The sequence below is a fragment of the Podarcis melisellensis genome (genome assembly GCF_964234715.1).
Source record: "Podarcis melisellensis genome assembly, chromosome: Z".
In the NCBI taxonomy this organism is placed as follows: Eukaryota; Metazoa; Chordata; class Lepidosauria; order Squamata; family Lacertidae; genus Podarcis; species Podarcis melisellensis.
The window spans coordinates 9,013,326-9,033,439 of record NC_138547.1 but is presented as its reverse complement, the minus strand read 5'-3'; the positions used below and the strand labels follow the sequence as shown (position 1 = coordinate 9,033,439).

At 43.2% G+C, this 20,114-nt stretch overlaps 2 protein-coding genes across 14 annotated transcripts in view; one reads left to right on the top strand and one right to left on the bottom strand.

The window, feature by feature from the left end:
- Positions 1–20,114, bottom strand: part of SLC31A2 (solute carrier family 31 member 2) — a 766,698-nt gene that overhangs the window by 417,025 nt on the left and 329,559 nt on the right. The window lies entirely within an intron of this gene.
- CACNA1B (calcium voltage-gated channel subunit alpha1 B) overlaps positions 1–20,114 on the top strand; it is a 331,532-nt gene that overhangs the window by 262,377 nt on the left and 49,041 nt on the right. For all 13 annotated transcript variants that reach the window (XM_081896241.1, XM_081896248.1, XM_081896247.1 and 10 more), the window contains 8 exons: positions 85–222; positions 384–585; positions 1,249–1,413; positions 2,958–3,068; positions 4,712–4,795; positions 15,956–16,072; positions 17,374–17,439; positions 19,188–19,279. In XM_081896241.1, coding sequence (XP_081752367.1) covers positions 85–222; positions 384–585; positions 1,249–1,413; positions 2,958–3,068; positions 4,712–4,795; positions 15,956–16,072; positions 17,374–17,439; positions 19,188–19,279 — 975 coding nt within the window. The remainder of the gene's footprint in view (positions 1–84; positions 223–383; positions 586–1,248; positions 1,414–2,957; positions 3,069–4,711; positions 4,796–15,955; positions 16,073–17,373; positions 17,440–19,187; positions 19,280–20,114) is intronic.

Below are 20,114 nucleotides of genomic sequence, written 5' to 3'. Positions count from 1 at the left end.
CCATGGAGGGTGTCAGCACCGATCATAAGTGAGGCCCAGCTCCACATTCTCCTGTTTTGATTCTGTGTCCCATCTTCCTTCCAGGGGCCAGTATCTCGATTATGCAAAAGATGATGTGCAAGCTCAGCCCAGGCAATGGAAGAAGTACGAATTCCACTATGACAATGTCCTCTGGGCTCTGTTGACACTCTTCACTGTCTCCACAGGAGAGGGATGGCCAACGTAAGTTTGTATGGCACGTTAGTGCCTTGTGGTGGGGTGGGGGGTGGGGTTCAGACAAGAGTATTTCCCAAGCCCTGAGTCCTTCTGCATGCAAAGTTGATGCAGAGTTACAGCCATTCATCCAAATCTCTGCCTGCTCCTTCTCTGCCTCCTTCTCACAGTGTTTTAAAGCATTCTGTTGATGCAACGTATGAGAACCAAGGCCCAAGCCCTGGGTACCGGATGGAGATGTCCATCTTCTATGTGGTGTATTTTGTCGTCTTCCCCTTTTTCTTCGTGAACATCTTTGTGGCTTTGATCATCATCACCTTCCAGGAGCAGGGTGACAAAGTGATGTCTGAATGCAGCCTTGAGAAAAATGAGGTACTCTCTCAGGATACCAGATGGAGAAAGGCTCTTTTTTCATATTTGCAGGGTTAGCTAAGCATCCAGCCCTGAGGGATTTTTGCCTCCCTGACAAAATTAGATATCTCGACATCAATTTGCAAATCAAAGTATTTCCATTATATGCTAGGACATCTGCAGTTTAACCCATCCCATTGTGCTAACATTACAGAGTCAGACCATTGGTCCACCTTGCTTGGCACTGTCCACACTGGCTGGCAAGGTTTTAGGCAGGGAGTCTCTCCCAGCCCTGCTGGGAGCATGCAAAGCAGATGCTCTTACCCCTGAACTATGACCCTTCCCCTAATAAGAAGCTGTTTTATACGGAGTCAGACACTTTAAACAGGTAGCCCAGTACAGTCTGCCTTGACAGGCGCATGACTCTCTAGAATTTCAGGCAGAGTTTTCTCTCAGCCCTACCTGGAAATGCCAGGGATTGAAACTAGGACCTTCTGCATGCAAAGCATATGCTCTACCACTGAGCTATGGCCCTTCCTCATAGCTTACTCCATAGCCAGGGCTAGGCATGTAAAGGAGCCAACTGTGGATCTGGAAGCTTTTCCTTAACTCTGGATGCAGGTGAAAACTGTGAGCAGATCTTTTTCTCTATTGATTTCCCCCACTCTCTTCCTTTTTTTGTAGAGGGCCTGTATAGACTTTGCCATAAGTGCCAAACCCCTGACCCGCTACATGCCTCAAAACAAGCAGTCGTTCCAGTACAAGATGTGGAAGTTTGTGGTGTCTCCTCCTTTCGAGTATTTCATCATGGTCATGATCGCACTCAACACCATCGTGCTGATGATGAAGGTTGCTGATTTCCTTGCCTTTTTTAAAAAAAAGCAGGGGGCAGGGGAGCTAGCAGTTCTCGTGAGAGTTGCAGTGACAAACCATGGTGTGATAATTCAATGAGTACTTAGTGAAATGGGTTATCAACTGCTACTGTCCTTGATGGTCATGTTCTCCCTCCACCATTGGAGGCCAAAAGCTTCCGAATACCAACTCCTGCAACCTGCAGGAGGCAAGAGTGATGTTGTACTCAGGTCCTGCTTTCAAACTTCTGATAAGCATCTGGTTGGCCACTGTAAGAACAGGATGCTGGACGTAGATTGGACACTAGCCTGATCCAACAGACTCGTCATATGTTCTTAATGCATGGGCAGGGAACCTCTGACCAGCCAAGTGTTGTTTGACTAACTCTCATCAACCCCTGCCTCCATGGCCAATGATTAAGGGTGATGGAAGTTGTAGTTCCACAACATCTGGAGGGCCACATTTTTCCACATCCCTGCTATGATGCAAACAAAGGCAATACATCTCCTGGCTCCTGCATGAACATTAACAAACTTCAACAATAAAGAATAAGTAGGAGGGTGTTTCTTGCTGCTGTGAGTAAGTGACTTATGAGTTCCTTGTCATGTGCATGTACGTTGTTATCCTGGAAGATTTTTAATAAGGCTAATTCTGGAGTTACTTCTACTACCTGTTTTGTTACTTTGGAGATTTTTCTGCAGCACTGATATCCAAAAGGATTGCACTTTGGGGCATTTCCAGCACAAGTGGAGGTATGTGCCTATGGAGGTGCAGCCTCTCCAGCATTTAGATGAGGTTTCTGGGTATATTAGTGAAAACTTCCTTGGTGTTAGGTAGCATCATAGATAAGTTTCATAGTGTTCTCTCTTTTTTGACTGAGATGAATTTAAATGGTGGTTTAAATCACGTTTTTGACCATTGGGTAGAGTTTATTTCGTATCCTATGATGTGTTCTCATTGATTTTTAATTGTGGTGTCTTGGAGTAATATTTTATATATTGTAGATACCAGTGTTCACTCCTGATAGGTCTTTCCAGTGTCTGGAAACTGCCCTACTAGAAAAGTTAGCCAGAAAACTTAAATTAGCACAAGGACAAGGGGAAAAAAGGATGCCTTTACCCCAGTGTGGTTCCCCTTTATCATATACACAGCACAACAGGTCAATGACCTATCCCCGCCGCAACAGCATACAAATCAATGTATATACAAAGGACCTATCCACGTGATTCTGACACAAACCCCTACATTAACACTAGGCAGTAGAACGAAAGAACAACCCCCATCACTCTTCCCTCTTTACCCCCAGTTGTACTCCACTTATTTGTCTATTTTGTAACACAACAAAATCATTAATAACAACTATTTTTTTAAAAAAAAGAATAATGAGGATGAAACTAAACTTTTAAAAACCCTTTAAGAGTTTAAGAATAATAGGATTGTATGGTTGGGGCCGTAAAGGACATCTAGTCCAACACCCTGCAATGCATGAGTGATTGCAACCCATGTTTTCCAGTAACCTGTTTTCTTTCTCTTTGATTTAGTTCTATGGTGCCCCACAGCCATATGAAGATATGCTGAAATGCCTCAACATTGTGTTTACATCCATGTTTTCTCTGGAGTGTGTGCTGAAGATCATTGCCTTTGGCGCCCTGGTATGAGCTGGCTATTTTCATTGTCCTCTCTCATCCAGCACCAGAAATGCTCCTGAAATTCCACTTCTTCATATTTCTCCCTGGGTTTTTGCTGTTCCCAATGAATTTGAAACAAAAAAATCCTTCCAGTAGCACCTTAAAGACCAACTAAGTTAGTTGGTGCTGGAGGAGACTCTTGAGAGTCCCATGGACTGCAAGAAGATCAAACCTCTCCATACTGAAGGAAATCAACCCTGAGTGCTCACTGGAAGGACAGATTGTGAAGCTGAGGCTCCAGTACTTTGGCCACCTCATGAGAAGAGAAGACTCCCTGGAGAAGACCCTGATGTTGGGAAAGATGGAGGGCACAAGGAGAAGGGGACGGCAGAGGACGAGATGGTTGGATAGTGTTTTCGAGGTTACCAGCATGAGTTTGACCAAACTGCGGGAGGCAGTGGAGGACAGAGGTGCCTGGCGTTCTCTGGTCCATGGGGTCACGAAGAGTCGGACACGACTAAACGACTAAACAACAACAACAACAAGTTAGTTGGTCTTTAAGATGCTACTGGAAGGAATTTTTTTGTTTTGACTATGGCAGACCAACACGGCTACCTATCTGTAACTGCCAATGAATTTGGTTTTGTTTCAAAAGTGTACCATTCTGTTTTGTTTTATTGCTGAATTTTGTCAAGCAGGAGTGGGGGAAATCTGTGGCCTTTCCAAAGTCATTGCCTCACAATGGCTATGTTCTGCCTCCCCTATTGGAAGCGTGGAGGCTGCTCCATTACGTCTCTTGATCAGTGGAGGCTGCTGCGTTAGGGTGAATGGGACACTGCCCCACCAACCTCATTCTGTTCCCAACCAGTCTCCATCTGCTTGGCTTCTTACTTAAAACCAGTGCAAGAGGAGCACTGCCTGTTAGCAATGAGGATGGCGATAGGGAGGAAACTAAAATTAGTTGGCCTCTGAATACAAGTTGACAGGAATCACAAGTGCTCAGTTCCTCCTTGAGGGTTTCCCATTGGAGCACCTGGTTGAGAAGACGATGCTAGTCTGGGTGGGCTTTTTTTGTGTGTTCTGCTCCTTCCCTAGTCAGGACCATAGATCAAACTAAGAAGGATGCCTCCCCTTCTCTGCAACCAGCATCAAAAGTTAGGTTCCAACCTCTTAGCAGATGGCGTAAAATATTTTGTAGACTTGTAGCATTTGTGGCTTTATGAGGCTGCTGCAATTCTGCAATTCGTTTTAGAGATCCTCCTAGCTAAATTGCAATTCAGGGGTGGTGTAACATAGGAAACTCACTCTTCCCATTAAACTACATGGTGCACACAACAAATTATTGAGGTCTGTAGTTTCCAGAGAAATGACTTAGATCAGCCATCACTAACCTGGTGCTTTCCAGATGTCGTTCAACTTCTACTTAATCTGTCCCAGCCAGCATAGCTGATGGTCAGGGATTATGGGAGTTGTAGTCCACCAACATCTGAAAGGCATCAGATTGGAGAGAACTGATTTAGGATGCAAGCCTACCCATGTCTACTCAGATGTAACTCCCATTGAATTAAATGGGGTTTATTGTCAGATAAGTGGGGGTGAGGATTGCAGCCTAGCATGCAGTTTAAACTTCTGAGTAATGCTGCTTGTTGTTGCTTTTGATCTTACAGAATTATTTTCGTGATGCCTGGAACATCTTTGATTTTGTCACAGTCTTGGGAAGTATTACTGATATTTTAGTAACAGAGATTGCGGTGAGTACAGACTGTGCAAACTTGCTTTCTTTAGCCAACAAAATGGTGTTGGGGGGGGATGCAGGCCAAATGATCTTCTCCCCAGTCTGTTGGCGGGTCATTATGAAATGATGTCTGTCAGAAGACTGGGAGAAATGATAGAAGGAACCTGAGCTGCAAAGCCAACATTCAACAATTGCAATGTAAATTTAGGATAAATATTAAGAGCTTTTGAATAAACTACCTAAGGGGGGATTTATTTACTCCTGGTGTAAATGGTATATAATGTTAGATGGCTACTAGAGTAAGTAAACAGGAGCAGCTTATGGAATCACATGCCCTCTTCCCCTTCCTCTCAGCCTCTCTCCTCTCACATGCAGGGGATTTTCCCATGCTTCTTAACCATGGCTAGATGTTATGTCCCATAATTAGTATTGGCTTTGTATATTAACCATGGTTAAAGTCAACTTCTCCTCTCTCCTATACAAAGGCCTCCAGAGAATGAGATTCCCCTTTGCAGGATCACCTAATTCCCAGGACCATGAGGATTCCACCAGAGTGACCACTGTGTCTTGTCTCAAACTGCCTGGTTCCCTCCTCCAACCATAGTAAAGGGGATTAGTTCAGGAATTTGTCTGCAAAGGGGGGGTCTGCAGTAAAGGAGAGTCTGGGGCACGGGGTCTGTGTGTAATTTCCCAACCTGGTCTCAGTCCCTTAGTGCTAATTTGAGGGTCTGTGTTACATAATTACACCTGCACTGACCTTCATATTGCTCTTCTGTCACTTAGCAGAGTGATTTAGATGGAAAGAGGACTGGGTCTATTCTGTGATTCCACACAAAAGTAAGCCCAAATACGGAATTTGGTATTTGGGTGTATAGTTCAATACTGTGGGTTGTATCCAATGTAGTCTTACACAGAAAATTGATGGTCATGACTAACTTAAGTACGTTCACTTCAGTAGGTCTACACTGAGTAGAACTTAATTGGATACAATGCACTGGGAATTGCACCGTTTTGTTTTCTTTGCTCCCCCCCCAAATGTTTCTTGTCCTCAAGAAAATGAAAATAAGTTTGAACAATATTTCAGGAAACTAGGAGGAGTGCTGTGCTTGTAGAGTTCCTATGGTCAGGGTATAGAGTTAGTTGCTGTCAAAGCACTTTCCCAATCCCTCTGATGGGCCAGGAACCCAATTTCAAATGCATTTAATTTGCATAATTTATGCTGGAAGGTGCCTTAGCTGCATTAAATAGTCCCCAGCATCTTCTTTGAAGTCAATGATATTTTGTAAGCCCTTCCCAAATAGTTCAGGTCATCCTTTCCAAAACCTGTTGCCCATCCAGAAGTTGGCCATGCAGGTTGGGCTAGATGGGAGTTGGAGGCCTCTTGGAGGCCTGTGGTTGGTAAAGTCTCAGCTGTCGCTGGGCTCCATCTCCCACCATCCCTGACTGTTGGATGGCTGATGGGAGATGGAATCCAACAACAGATGGAGGGACAGAGTTTCCTCACTCCTCATATTTGCTTCCTTCTTGACCATGTCCTTCTGCTTTGTTAGGAACAATTGGTTTTGTGCGCGTCTTTGATATATGTATGTTTTTATTTCAATTGCTCTTTCTTAACCTCTTTCTCCTGTCTATGGCAGTTCATTTTTGGTCATTCCCCAGCAGGTCCTGCAATCCCAGATCCTTCTCCTAAATTGCACACAGAATCTGAGGGCCTGACAATAACAATGTGATGAGCAATCTTGTCACTTTTTTTTAAATAAATAAATAAAATTCCAGATGCAGAGGAGAATAATCATCAGCACCACAGCACATGAAGAGAGAAGATTTTAGCATTCCTTTCCCAGCTGAGTTCTTGGTGAACACACACACCCTAGTAATTAGCACCGGTGGCACCAATAGGAGGGGTTTCCCCCCCTCTTTCCATACTAATTACTACATAGCAAATTATCTTTTTACCAATCAGTATTCACTGAGATTTTTATTGATGTTTCATTGCTCCTCCAAATTTTGTGTAGTGTAAAAAAGTCTTGTTACATTTTTACGAAAGGCATTTTTATAAGCATTTAAATGGACGACAGATTCTTTACTGAGACATTGGCTGGGAAGAGGCTTAAAACTCTTCTTTGAAAAGAAACAGTAATAACAAAGAAAAAGAATAAAGGGTGGTTACTGTAACACAGGCTGGTTAGACCCTGGGAGAATGGATGGGATGGGTAACAAAGAGATATTGGCTGAATTGTAGACAGTGCTGGCTTTAGGACTGGCAGCAGTTATGGGGACTCCAGCAGAGCACTTTCAATGTGCTCCCTTAATTTGCAAGAGGAAGTTGACTGTTGCAAACTGAAGCATCCTCAGCCTTCTTAGGCATCCCTTGCACTGTGGTAGAGCCAGAAGCAGCTCACTGTATAGGGAAGTGCCACTCTATGCAGCTTCCCAGCAGATGGATCACTGTTGCTTACTGGTGAGTGAGAGGGGCAAGACAGCAGGAAGATTCATACAGGGAAAATCCACCAGCAGCAGTGCCAGATTGACTTCGCCAGTGCATTTGCACCATGCTGACCTGCCTGCCACCTCGCTCCTCTCCCTACCAGTAACAAATGGTGACTCACCTGCCAGGAAGCTAGCCTTGCAGCTCTGACCCACCCAGCCGAGAAACCACTTTGGAGAGCTATGTACCCTCTGCTAGTCTTGGAAGCCATATCCTTTTCCCCCTCTGGAGCTGGCCACCCAGCCAAGAAATCATTGCTTGTATAGATGTATAGGATTGAAATGATACTTTTGTAAACCCTCCAACAGCATTATCCCAGGCAGTACTGTGTATATTTTGAATTGGTTTGGTCACTGGTACAATGATGTATTTTTCAACCATCTCTGGTTTGAATTTATTGTATTTTACTGTCAACATGCCAGTAATTTATATTCTTTTACTGTCAACATGTCTTTTATGAAACTATGTCTCTGAACAGTGAAGGAAGGTAGGAGGTACTTGTGTATGCAGCCATTCCCACCTCCTCTGCTCTCTCCCAGTTGCTCTGTCCAAGCTCAGCAATTTTGGAATGTTCGGACCCCATTTTTATGATGTCTCCATTCAGGAATTTTACTCAGAGCTGAGCTAAAATTTCTCAGTAAACAGAATTGCTGAAATTTACTATCTCTTTTGCACACATCCCCCTCATGCGTAGAAAATGTGGTCCACTTTGCAGGATTTCTCTGAATATTCTCCACTGTTTTTGTGTGGCCACCACACACGTACCACACAATATCTTGCAGCAACAGAAGATTTTGGGCAGCACAAAGGATTCAAAATGGCAGCCAACATAAAATAGCCACTTGCCAAGACATTAGGAAAAAATAAGGAAGTTGTTCTATTTTCACTGACAATAGTAAACCCCACCCCAGAAAAAAAAACTGTTGGTGAAATTCAGTGAAATGAAATTAAAATGGAACAGGGCTTTTTGGAGGAAGAAGAGGAATTCGGTCTGAGACCCTAGAAAGCCACTACCATTCAAAGTAGACAAAAATTGAGATAGTTGAAAAACATGATTTGCCCTAGAAGAAGGCAGTTTCCTATGGTCAAAGCAAGACAAATGGAAGATCAATACCTCAGTGTTAGAGCATAGGAGTGGTCCCTTTCTGAAATCCTGGAGAGCTGTGACCAGTAAACCTAGACAAAACTGAGCTTGATGGACCTATGGGTTGCAGCCAACTAAGTTTTGCTCAGCGTGGGTCTGTTACTGTACTTGAGTTAGCCATTCCTAAAAATGTCAGTGGGTCATCTCTAAGAGTTAACACTGGATATGTGTTCTCACAAATAGGAAGGGGAATCTTGGAAAATAATCTAGGCATGACTTCAGTTTGACCACACAGCTCACTGCTATGTAGACAGGGCCACTTCTGAGAAGAATAGCAAGCTTCAGGGAGCTCAGCTTGTATTCCAGGGCAGCTATCCAAGAGCTAGTACCTTCGTCCAAGAATGCCAGCTCACCTGGTCATCCACTGCCCTTTTTTCCCTAGGAGTGGCTCAGCAACCAGCAGAAGTGCCAAGGCATAAAGATAAAAGGAGAGAAAAATGTGTTGATAAATTTGTTTTTCTTTTAGCATCATTATTGTGTCATTTGTAATTTCCTCTGTGAGTGCTTTGAATTATGTTTCTTTCTTTCTTTCTTTCTTCTGTCTATATCTATCTATCTATATCTATCTATCTATCTATCTCTGCAGGCAAATAAAAGAGAGGTATGTCAGTTTCCATGCCAGCACTCACTTCAAACTGATTTACAGGGAAGACTTTTAAATTTAACTTTGATTACTGCAAAGGATCAAATTGATTTACACCACTAACTGCTTTTGGGGCAGGATTCAATTGCATTTCATAGGGCAAATTTTAATGTAGAAGGTGTTGGACTCCAACTCCCATCAGCACCAGCCAGCATAGCAAATAGTGAGGGATGGTGTAATCCCAACAACATTTGGAGGAACCGTGCTGAGACAGGCTAATGTAGGCTCTGGTGTGTGACTCCAATGAGAGTAAAAGAACATATTCATGACAAGTGTTTCCTCTAACAATTAGTCGTAGCTATGTTTGATTAGCGTGTAAGCATGCATGTTTAGCATGGGGAAAGAGAAGACTAAGAGGTCATCTTTAAATACCTGAAGGGCTGTCACATAGAGGATGGAACAAGCTGCTCCAGAATACTACTCAAACCAGGAGATTCTGATTGTTAGGAAGAAGTTTCTGAGAGTAAGAGCTGTTTGGCAGTAGAACAGACTACCTCTTAAGGTGGTGGACTCTTCACTACTGGAGGTTTTTAAAAAGTGGTTGGATAGTCTTCTGTCAGTGTTTCTTTAGCTGTGATTTCTGCATTGCAGAGGATTGTACTAGATGACATTTGGAGATCCCTTCCAGCTGTACAATTCCATGTTTGTCTCAGAGTTTCTTCCAGTGTCCTCAGATAGCTACCAATAGAATAAAAAAGAACAATCAATAAACAATGGGGAAAACCCTGCAATTGTTGATGGTCCTCCTGTTTCTGACTCTCTTTGCCTCTTAGCTCAAGCAAGCACCATATAAGAAGGGCATTTGAGAGACTGCAGGGTCTCAGGGCACAGTGATTGGTGCCCATGGTGTGCCCCTGCAACTTAATCAAACTATCCTGTAGGATGGCATTGTGTTGGCTGCATATGCCACTGGCTTTCCCACCACATGTGTAAGTGTAAATGGGCACACACCAGGTGCTGCCAGCTACCAGTTCATTGAGTATTCCTCCTGATTTGTTTGCAGCAAGATTACACCATGTTAGCTTTTTAAAATGAATGTCAAATCTGATTTGTTTGTGGAGAGATTATATGATGTTGCATTGGAGCCGGGGTTGGCAACGTGCGGCCCATGGGACAGATTAAGCCCACAAATACTGTTTTACCGACCCACAAGCCACCTGCTCAGCCAGTCCCCCATGCACTGCGCTAAAGCAGCACAGCGCAGGGACTCACAGAATGGCGCTGGAAATCGCGTATGCACATGCGCAGATACCGGAAATTGCATCTGTGCATGACCAGACGCCGAAGATTGCTTCTGCACGGGTGCAATTTTTGGCATCTGGGCATGCGCAGAAGTGATTTCCGGTGCTGTGGACATGCGCAGACATGATTTCCGGTGTCACACTGCACCAGTCCAGCCTACAGATGATCTCCGTGGGAGTGATCTGGTCCATGGCCGGTAAACCTTGCCGACCCCTGCATTAGAGCAAGCATTATACTTTCAAGTGCATTTTCCTGTCACTTTCCTTATCATGAAAGGTTCATGGGGGTGGGGATCAGGCTTGTTGTGCAAGAACTCCTAATAAGCTAGAACTGAGCAACATGAATCTGACATGTGATTGGATCCTGTTCCAAAATAGTGACAGCCGGGAAGCGTCCACCGTGGTGTGAACTGGCCTTTAGCCACATAAGGAAACTGTGGAAACATTTGTGACAGGATCTCTCTGAATGCAAATTATGAAACTGGCATCTCTCTCTTTGCCTGGGAATAATAACAATATTAAAAAGACACACCAAAAAGGTGTTTGTTAAGTGTGTGTTAATTTGCATTATGGTACAAAATGCAAATGGTTTGATTGCACTGTGTTTCCTTGCAGGCCTTTATTGTTCTTAGAAAAGTAACTTTTTAAAAATAAGCACCTTCACTCCCCTTTCCTGTACAAAGTTTATGCTTTTGTTCCCAATGACTCATTTTCTCTTTTTGTTTTTCTGTTTCTGTTTTATTTCTCCCTTCCCTTCCTGCTGAATCACGCCATCAAATCAACAACATACAATGCGAAAAACCCATGTCTCCGTCTGTATGTTGACTGCCCTGCCGCTCAAAACCCAAAAAACCAAAAAAATATTATCTAAATTCAAAAACTTGTAAATAATCTTGCAAAATATTCATCCATGAAAACGTCAAATATAGGACACGGTTGGTTGCATTGAATTTCTTCTAAAACAAAATATTTAAATTTCTTGCTTTTTTATTTTTCCTTAATATTTGTTTCGCTTTCACTTTCCTTGTTTGTGAGATTTCTGATCGCACTGGTGATGGGGAAATAAAGCTTCCCTGTCTGTCTAGCTACATTGTGGGTCGTGACTGGGCTTTGCTTTGTACCATCATCTTTCTATTGGCTACTTGGTAATTGGATAGAATCTGCCATTTTACCAGTAGCCATAATACTGTTTCTTCATTCCTTGTCTTCCTATAACTGATGAGAGGGGGAACTCGCATCTGCATTGTAAATTAACAACATTATTATGCTTTGCTTGCTGCATTCACTGCCTTGTCTTTTCCGAGGTCCGGTTTTAAAAGGCTAGTTCTGGTGTTAAACGTTTTAGATTTGAATAACATTAATTGTTTCTTTCTAGGGCTGTGTGCAGAATGCACACATAGAAATCACTGGGCTTCAGATAGCCATGGTTAACGCGGATCCATTGGTTTCAATGGATCTGTTCTGATTTATTAAAACTGACAACATGGAAATTGCTGGGTACTTATAAGACTCAGAACACAGGCCCACAACACATTTCCATAACATATGCATATGCTAATGTATATGCATAGATGCAAATATTGGCTGGAAAACCCCCCCAACTATGACTGAGTTATGGTGTGCCAACAAGATTTTCTGGGCCCTTTACCCCAACTGCTATCCATTTGCAAGAAATGTTAATAGTCTACATATGAAAACTTAAAAGTTTATTTGCCTACATTTAAATTATAAATTGGGATGTGGGTGGCACTATGGGTTAAACCACAGAGCCTAGGACTTGCCTATCAGAAGCTCGGTGGTTCGAATCCCTGTGACAGGGTGAGCTCCCGTTGCTTGGTCCCTGCTCCTGCCAACCTAGCAGTTTGAAAGCATGTGAAAGTGCAAGTAGATAAATAGGTACCGCTCCAGTGGGAAGGTAAACGCCATTTCCGTGCGCTGCTCTGGTTTGCCAAAGCAGCTTAGTCATGCTGGCCACATGACCTGGAAGCTGTACGCTGGCTCCCTCGGCCAATAAAGCGAGATGAGCACTGCAACCCCAGAGTCGGTCACGACTGGACCTAATGGTCAGGGGTCCCTTTACCTTTACCTAAATTATAAATTTAAATTATAAGAGTCAGTGGCCAGGGGTGAGCAAACATGTCATGCCACCCGGGGCGGGGCATTGCCCGGGTAGGGCACATGTGTGGCATCGCTACGTATGATGCATGTGCTGTACATAGCGACGCTGCACATGCACTGTACATAGCGGTTTGCCGCCAGTGCCGGGATCCTCTTCTTGTGGTTGCAGCCACGAATGGATACTCCACATGCGATTGCAGTGGTGTGATGGCTGCTCATGTTGCCGCGAGCCCCGTGGGGTGCCTTCTTGTCACCTCCCCAGACATGGCACCCGGGGTGCAACCCCCCCTTGCGATGCCACTGCCTGGGGTTTGACTGCACTTTACAGATTTTTGAGCAAGTGCCTTGAACACCCTCTCTAGTCACTTTTCTCTCCTCTCCAGCACATGCTCACCCACTTCACTATTCCAAGGCTTTTACTCAGATCCAGATCCAACAGATCTGGTATCATTCTAAGTATCATTCTTCCCACTTCCTCCTTCACATCTGTGCATTTCAGGGGAGGAAAAAGGTAACCATCCTTGCCATGTCATGACCAAGAGGACTCTGGAGGGGCTCAGACACTTCATGGGTGCCATGGGAAGACCCCAAGAGCAAATTTTCACTCACAGGAATCACGCTGACAATCTCTGCTGTAATCAAAGCTTTTTTTTTTTTTAAAAAAAAAGTTTTTAAAAAGGTAGTGAAGGAATAGGCAATCCGAGACCAGGGTCTTGAGCCACTCTTGACTGACATTATACTCAATTTTGTTGGAAACTAGAAATACAGATGTATTGAGTTACCTCTCTCTGTGCATGCTGACTGCCTAGACTTATTGGACAGGAGTTGGTTCTGCTGGCTGTTTCTGTTGCTCGAGCTACTGAGTTCTCTGCAAACTGATGCTGAGAATGGTCCTGTGAGAGCTTTGTAAATGCTGATAAACTCTAATTTTCCAGGGCTGCTACTTATCCCCAGTTTTTTATGTAGTCTTCAACAGCAGGCAACAGTTTATGGAAAGGAGCTGAATATGCGGAACAAACAGCAGGTTTGGGAGTGCAGCTGCCACAAATCCCCAAGTCCAACAGAACCCCAAGTAGAGAAATTATCTTCCACTGGCTGCCCTAACAATGTAACACGATGTGGACATTTCACCCGCTTCACATACACTTACTTAACAGTCTAACATCCTGGCCACACATTGGTCTTTAATTTGATAGCTGAGAATTTAAGTTTGCTGATTGACTTGTCACAAAGAAGATATTCTTCCTCTAGCTCACTTTTAGTATCAGAAGCTGTAGCTCACATTTAAAGAAAGTAGTTAGGGGAGTGTCTTTGAAAAAAAAATATGAATTGGGTGTGTCATATTGAAGAATGCTCTATTAAAACTATTTTGGAGCAGCTCCAAATTTTTACTTGCACTCTGATGTTACGCCAATGGGATGCCAGGGCAACAGCCACTGATAATGGTCACAATTTTAAGTTACATGATTAGTAAATTCATCAAAACTGAGTTTACAAGGACAGAATTACAATTGGAATTCAACCCTGGATATATATTCATTTTCTTTCCTAATTGTACTCTTCAAATGCAGATTAGAAGCTGATATTACTATTACTACTATACAGCTATTTAAAAAGAAAATAAAGGCAATTTGAATTCATATTTTTGCTAAAAAGTACAATTTTTATGTTGTTTTGATGCTGTCAGAAACCTTGAACCTCTATCAGGAAAGAAAGGCAGGTATATTGACTTGAGGGCAGGGGCGGGTGGGACACAAATGAACAGCTTAAAAATAACACAACTGAAACTAAGATTTCTTAGCTTTTCCATTTGTCCACCTTGAGCAGCCCAGGAGAATTCTTGCCTGCTTGCTTCGCTTTGCTGTGAGCTTGCTCAGTGTTGTCTACTCATTCGGTGGGCATCTCTTCTTTCTTTCTTTTTTGCTTTTCTCTTTTCTCTTTATTTGAGGATTGAGTCCCATGTATGGTGTAGACACCCTACTCTGAGCTGCTTACCTCTTTAAAAAGAAACAAACAGAAAACTGCCGGCCAAGCTAAATGCATGCTTAGCGGCTGTTTCCCTTGAATCTTGACAGAGCTGGTGGAATGTAGCACTGCTGGTGCAACCATCAGCTGACTGGCATATGAATAAATAGCCGGATAAACCTGTGAGTCTCGTGAGCTTAAATTAGCAAGGTGTGTGGGGTGGGGTTGGGGAGGCAGCTTTCATCCTGGAAGGCATCTAATAGTACAGGGGTGGGGAACCTTTGTCTGCCCAAGGGCCACATCTTCTTTTCAGCAATCTTCCAAGGGTCACCTATCAGTGGTGGGCAGGGCCAGAGGCAAAAGTGGGTGTATCAATGGGTGTAAAATTTGACCTTTGAATAGTAGTTAAGTTCTCGGTCCTCCATCCAGTCAAGCAAAATAAATGATCAGAGCTGAAGGACATGTTTTAGCCAGTCAAAAGCGGTCAGGGTGCAGAACAGTGCCATTGTGAGCCAAATAGAAAGACCTGAGGGGCCCTGGGCTTGAGGTTCCCCACCCCTACAAATGGTAAAAGATGAAGGGTGGTGGGGAAAAAACAAGTCTTTAACCTGCTTAGCTTTCCTTCAAGGCCCCTGTCTGACTGTGGTACCTCTCCCTGCTCTGTTCTTGAGGAAACCCAAAGTGGGCTTTTATATGCATAGAAAGGAAACAAACTGAAACGAGGCTGCTAAAATTTCCCATTCTGATTTAATTGGCTTCACACCAAACCCAGAGACTATTTGACCAATAGATGGGAAGTCCCCTGCTCTCATACACCAACATCATTTTTGTTGGATTGGATAGTTAGAGGACTTATTTGTGGTTAATCAGAGAATAAGGCAGAATCAAACAAGAACACCACTGGGGCAGTGGAGAGATTTTACACAAAATCCAAGCTCAACTGCTAACATGGTTTTGAACTACCTCAATGTAAGTTGCCCTCTCCCTTCATATAGCATGGAGGAGGCTCACACCTGACCTTTCATGACATTGTTTTTTAGGCATAGGTAGGTTCATTTCATATGAGCCTTCCCTGGCTTGGTGCCTTCTAGATGTTGTTTTGGAATCCGACTCCCATCAGCCCCGAACCAGCATGGCCCAATGGTCAGGTTGGGTGGGTGTAGTAGTCCAGTCACATATGAGGGGTCCCTGGTTGACACAGGCTGCTTTAGACATCTCCTAGTCACAGCCTACACAATCACAGCTGATAATACTTCCCCATTACTTTCCCTTAACGTGTAGGGTGGGAGGGTTGAAAGCCCAGGAATCCATAAGAGGGATCTCTCCCCTCTGTCTTTCTCTTCCTTTTTTTTGGCTACCTTCTCCATAGCCAAGGGAGGGACTCTTGTGGAGAGGAGTTTTCTCAAACATGCTGCATGTGGAGTGACCTGCACTGACAAATGTTTCTTTTGGAAGGTTTTCTGGTGGCCGATTTGCTGCTTAGAACGCGAAGCTGGTAATTTTCTTTTCTTTTTTGCGGGCTGTGGCTTCCGATCCCATCTGTGTCTGAAGGACACAAAACCCTTTCCTCTCCGCAGGACAATTTCATCAACCTCAGCTTCCTCCGCCTATTTCGGGCCGCCAGGCTCATCAAGCTTCTTCGCCAGGGCTACACCATCCGGATCCTCCTCTGGACCTTTGTCCAGTCTTTCAAGGTGAGGTAGAGGACACCTTCTCAGCAATCTTCCCAAGAGCCAAATGCCATGGGTGGTGGGCAGGACCAGAGGGAAGAGTGGGTGGAGCAACAGATGTAAATTTGACCTCTGTATAGCAGGCTGGTTTGTACCACACTCACACAGCCCTATCTATCCTCCCATCCAGGCAAATGGGAGGCATTATCAGAGTCCAAAAACACATCCCAGCCAGGCATAAATCACTCAAGGAGGGGACAAAGCAAAGTGGCCTGGGAAAAGCTCAGGGGCTAGATAGAGTGGCCTGGAAGGCGACATTTGGCTGAGGTTCCCCACCTATGGTTTTAACAGAGTGTAGGTAGCCATCTATCTAACATGTTGTAGTCAGGGATTTGGGATAAATTTGAATACCTAAGTTGACTTTTTAATGGTGAATCCAACCTAATGCATACTTCTCAAAACAATAAGTTAACCGAATCACAGTTATGCTTTGAAATTCATTCTTCTGTGGAAGAATAGAAGCCTTTTTCAGACTATTTAAAGAAATTTGATGAATAAGTGATCAGGATTTGAACTATGAGCAACAGAAGAACTTAAAAGATCATAGTACTGTTAAGATACAAGAGACAGAAGACAAGGTGCTGTAGAGGGAGAGAAATAAGCCACCATGGATAAGGAGGTGGGAAGTCAACAACATCAACAAAATTAGTAAAAATAACATATGAGGTATTATACTAGACAAAATTGCTTTGCAAACATTTTGAATAACAGGCTGTATTGCATACAATAATATGTATGTGAGGCAAAATTTACACCAAGACCCATATGAATTTTTGTTAGGAAGCAGTCATGAGTTTTGTGAGGAAACTTGAAACAGTCAGGGCTTCCCTCAAAGAATCCTGAAAACTGCAACTTGTGTAGGGTGATGAGAATGGTTTCTATTTTCCTCACAGAGCTGTAGTTACCAGAGCTCCCTGGAAAAGGGATTGGCTGTCAAACCATTTTGGGAATTCTAGCTCAGCAAGGGAGAAGATAGGGGACTCATAACAACTCTCAACACCCTTAACAAATTACAGTTCCCATGATTTTTTTGTAGAAGCCATGAGTGTTTAACATGCTATGATGTTGCTACTTTAAATGTATAATGCAAAATTGAACTTTAGCCTGGATCCAAACCATTAGGATTTTTTTTATTCTTCTGGGGTATCAATAAACCTATACTTCTATGTGAAACCTTGTCCAGGTGTGGTCACATACTAAACATTCTTGTTCTTAGATGTATCATTGCAGGTGTTGATGCTTTCCCCTTTTTTTTTCACTCACAGGCATTGCCTTATGTGTGTCTTCTCATTGCCATGCTCTTCTTCATCTATGCCATTATTGGCATGCAGGTAAATTGCAACAGTAGTCATACCAAATGCACCAGGCTGGAGTAGGGATGGGGGAGAAATTCCACATCTTTGCATTTTAATGTGCTGCTGCCTGATTTTCCAAACCAATCTGTGAACTGAAACACGGGTAACCTCCATGATTCACATTGTTATGTGATTAACTTGGTGATGCAGCACTGCAGTCAATGTGCTATCCAGTTATCCAGTTGCTGTTGTTTTCAAAAAAATGCATATATTAGGGGAAAGTATGCATAAAAATGCATAACTTACTGTTTTATTTAACAAAATTTAATATGCCACTCAATTGATTGTTGCAAATGATAGATGGATGATAGATAGATGATAGATGATAGATTATGATAGATAGATGATAGATATAGATGATAGATAGATAGATAGATAGATAGATAGATAGATAGATAGATGATAGATAGATAGATGATAGATTAGATAGATGGATAGATGATAGATGATAGAGATAGATAGATAGATGATAGATAGATAGATAGATAGATAGATAGATAGATAGATAGATGATAGATAGATAGTATTTTTCCGTCTATAAGATGCCACCATGTATAAGACGCCCCCTGTTTGGGGGGACTCAGATTTAAGAAAATGGGGGGAGATGGCCCCGTGTATAAGACGGCCCCTAATTTTTGACATTATTTTTTAGGGAAAAAACCTGGTCTTATACACAGAAAAATACTTTGTGTGTGTGTGTGTGTGTGTGTGTAAAAGAGTTTAAAACATTGCAACACCAACACATCTGGAGAGGCTTGCAGAAACAAATTGTTTTTTAAGCAGGTCTTGAAAGGAGAACAGCAAAGGTGCCTGCCTGATGTCAACATCTTAGAGGAAATAAATAACATACATATATTATATGAAGGAAAATTGCTTCCAGAAATGTGTACCTGAGTCAAAACTACGTATACATATTTGGAGAAATTTGCACAAAACTGCTGGCAAATTTTTCATGAGGGCTAAAAGCAACATGCAAACTGCTGTGAAAACATGGACAGCTGGATTAAAGATTAAAGGGGAAAACAGAGAAAAACCAAAATTGACAGATTTCTTCACTCTGATCTTGAAGTTCATTTTGAAGCTAGTAGTTTGTATCCAGTAAAACTCTGATCATGGCTGCATACAACTCAAGTCTAAGAATGCTTGAGGAATTTTATATCTGTGCATTCCAAACTGACCTGATTATTACCTACTTTGGGATCTACTACTGAATTTTGCATTTCTCTAAATTCTTTGATATTGTTCTCATTTCAAGGCAGAAACAGGAAAAGCTGCAGAGTTCCTGTTTTATAATGTGCTATTTCATAATGCAGGTTGGGGATCTGTTCACAGAAAAACCTTAGTACCTTCACCAAGCTAAAGAAACCACAATGATTAAATTGGAATAAAACAGATTTAATACACTGCTGGTTTAGATCCTCAATTCCACAATGATGGTGGAAAGGAAGATATATCCCTCCCACCCAATATATTGGGGGGAAAGTGCATGAAAAAGCATACAAATTTTCATGCAGATTTTAAAAGGGGGGGGGAATACAACAGGCAAAATGAAGATGGCAGGTAGTAAATTAAGAGAAACTGAATTTGAAATATTTTCCCATCCCTAAGCAAAATGCTTGCTGTTCAGAACCACAGTCAGTGCTGCTTGCTTCTCTGATGACTTTGCCTCCAATTGGATTTCCATTTAATCTGCTTTTTGACCACTTCTTCTCCCCCACCCCCAGGTCTTTGGAAACATTGCACTGAATGACGACTCTGCCATCAATCGACACAACAATTTCCAAACGTTTTTGCAAGCCCTGATGCTGCTTTTCCGGTAAACAATAAACCATCTTTCTGTAATCAAATTCATTGACCCTTCTGGCAGTGGTGGAGCTTCATGCTCTGGCACCGGAGGGTGGAGAGCAGGCAGGGGCGTGGCTGCCGCGTGACCTGGGGGCATGGCGTGCCGCCTGCGAGGTCTGACGCCCAGCGCTGATGGGGGGCAGCTGCGATAGCACCCCACTGGGATCTCACTACCGGGGGCAGTGCGCTCCCCCTGACCCCTCTTCCTCTGCCAGTGCCTTCTGGGGTGGGTGTCAATGGGAGGAGATGAGGCCCTTCGTAAGTAAACTATCATCATGTGTGTGTTCACTTAAAATGAAACAACTCCCAGGAATGGGCCAGTCAGGACCAGCATAGTTGGACCAATTCACACCAACAATTTGACAGTAACGATGACACACCAAAGTTCCCACCAGTGCCTGCTTGTTTTGTGTGGTGGTCTTTCCTGAAGTTGATTGTGCAAGGTCCCACCTCATCTGTCAGTGCATAGGAACATCAGAACAGTGGGAGCAAGCTCTCTTACATCCAGTGCTCACTTGATGGGCCCTCATGTTATTATTGATCCCATACAAAATAGTAGTTATTCATGGAGGGCATAGTTAAACCATGGATCTCACTCCCACAGGAGTCAGTGGTGGTCACCAACTTGGATGGCTTTCAGAGAGGTTCATGGAGGAGAGAACTATTCATGGCTACTATCCATGATGGCTGTGTGCTGCCTCCATAACCAGAGGCAGTAATGCTTCTGAATACCAGTTGCTGGAAACCCCAGGAGGGGAGAATGTTCTTGTGCTCAGTTCCTTCTTGTGGGTTTCCCACTGGGGCAT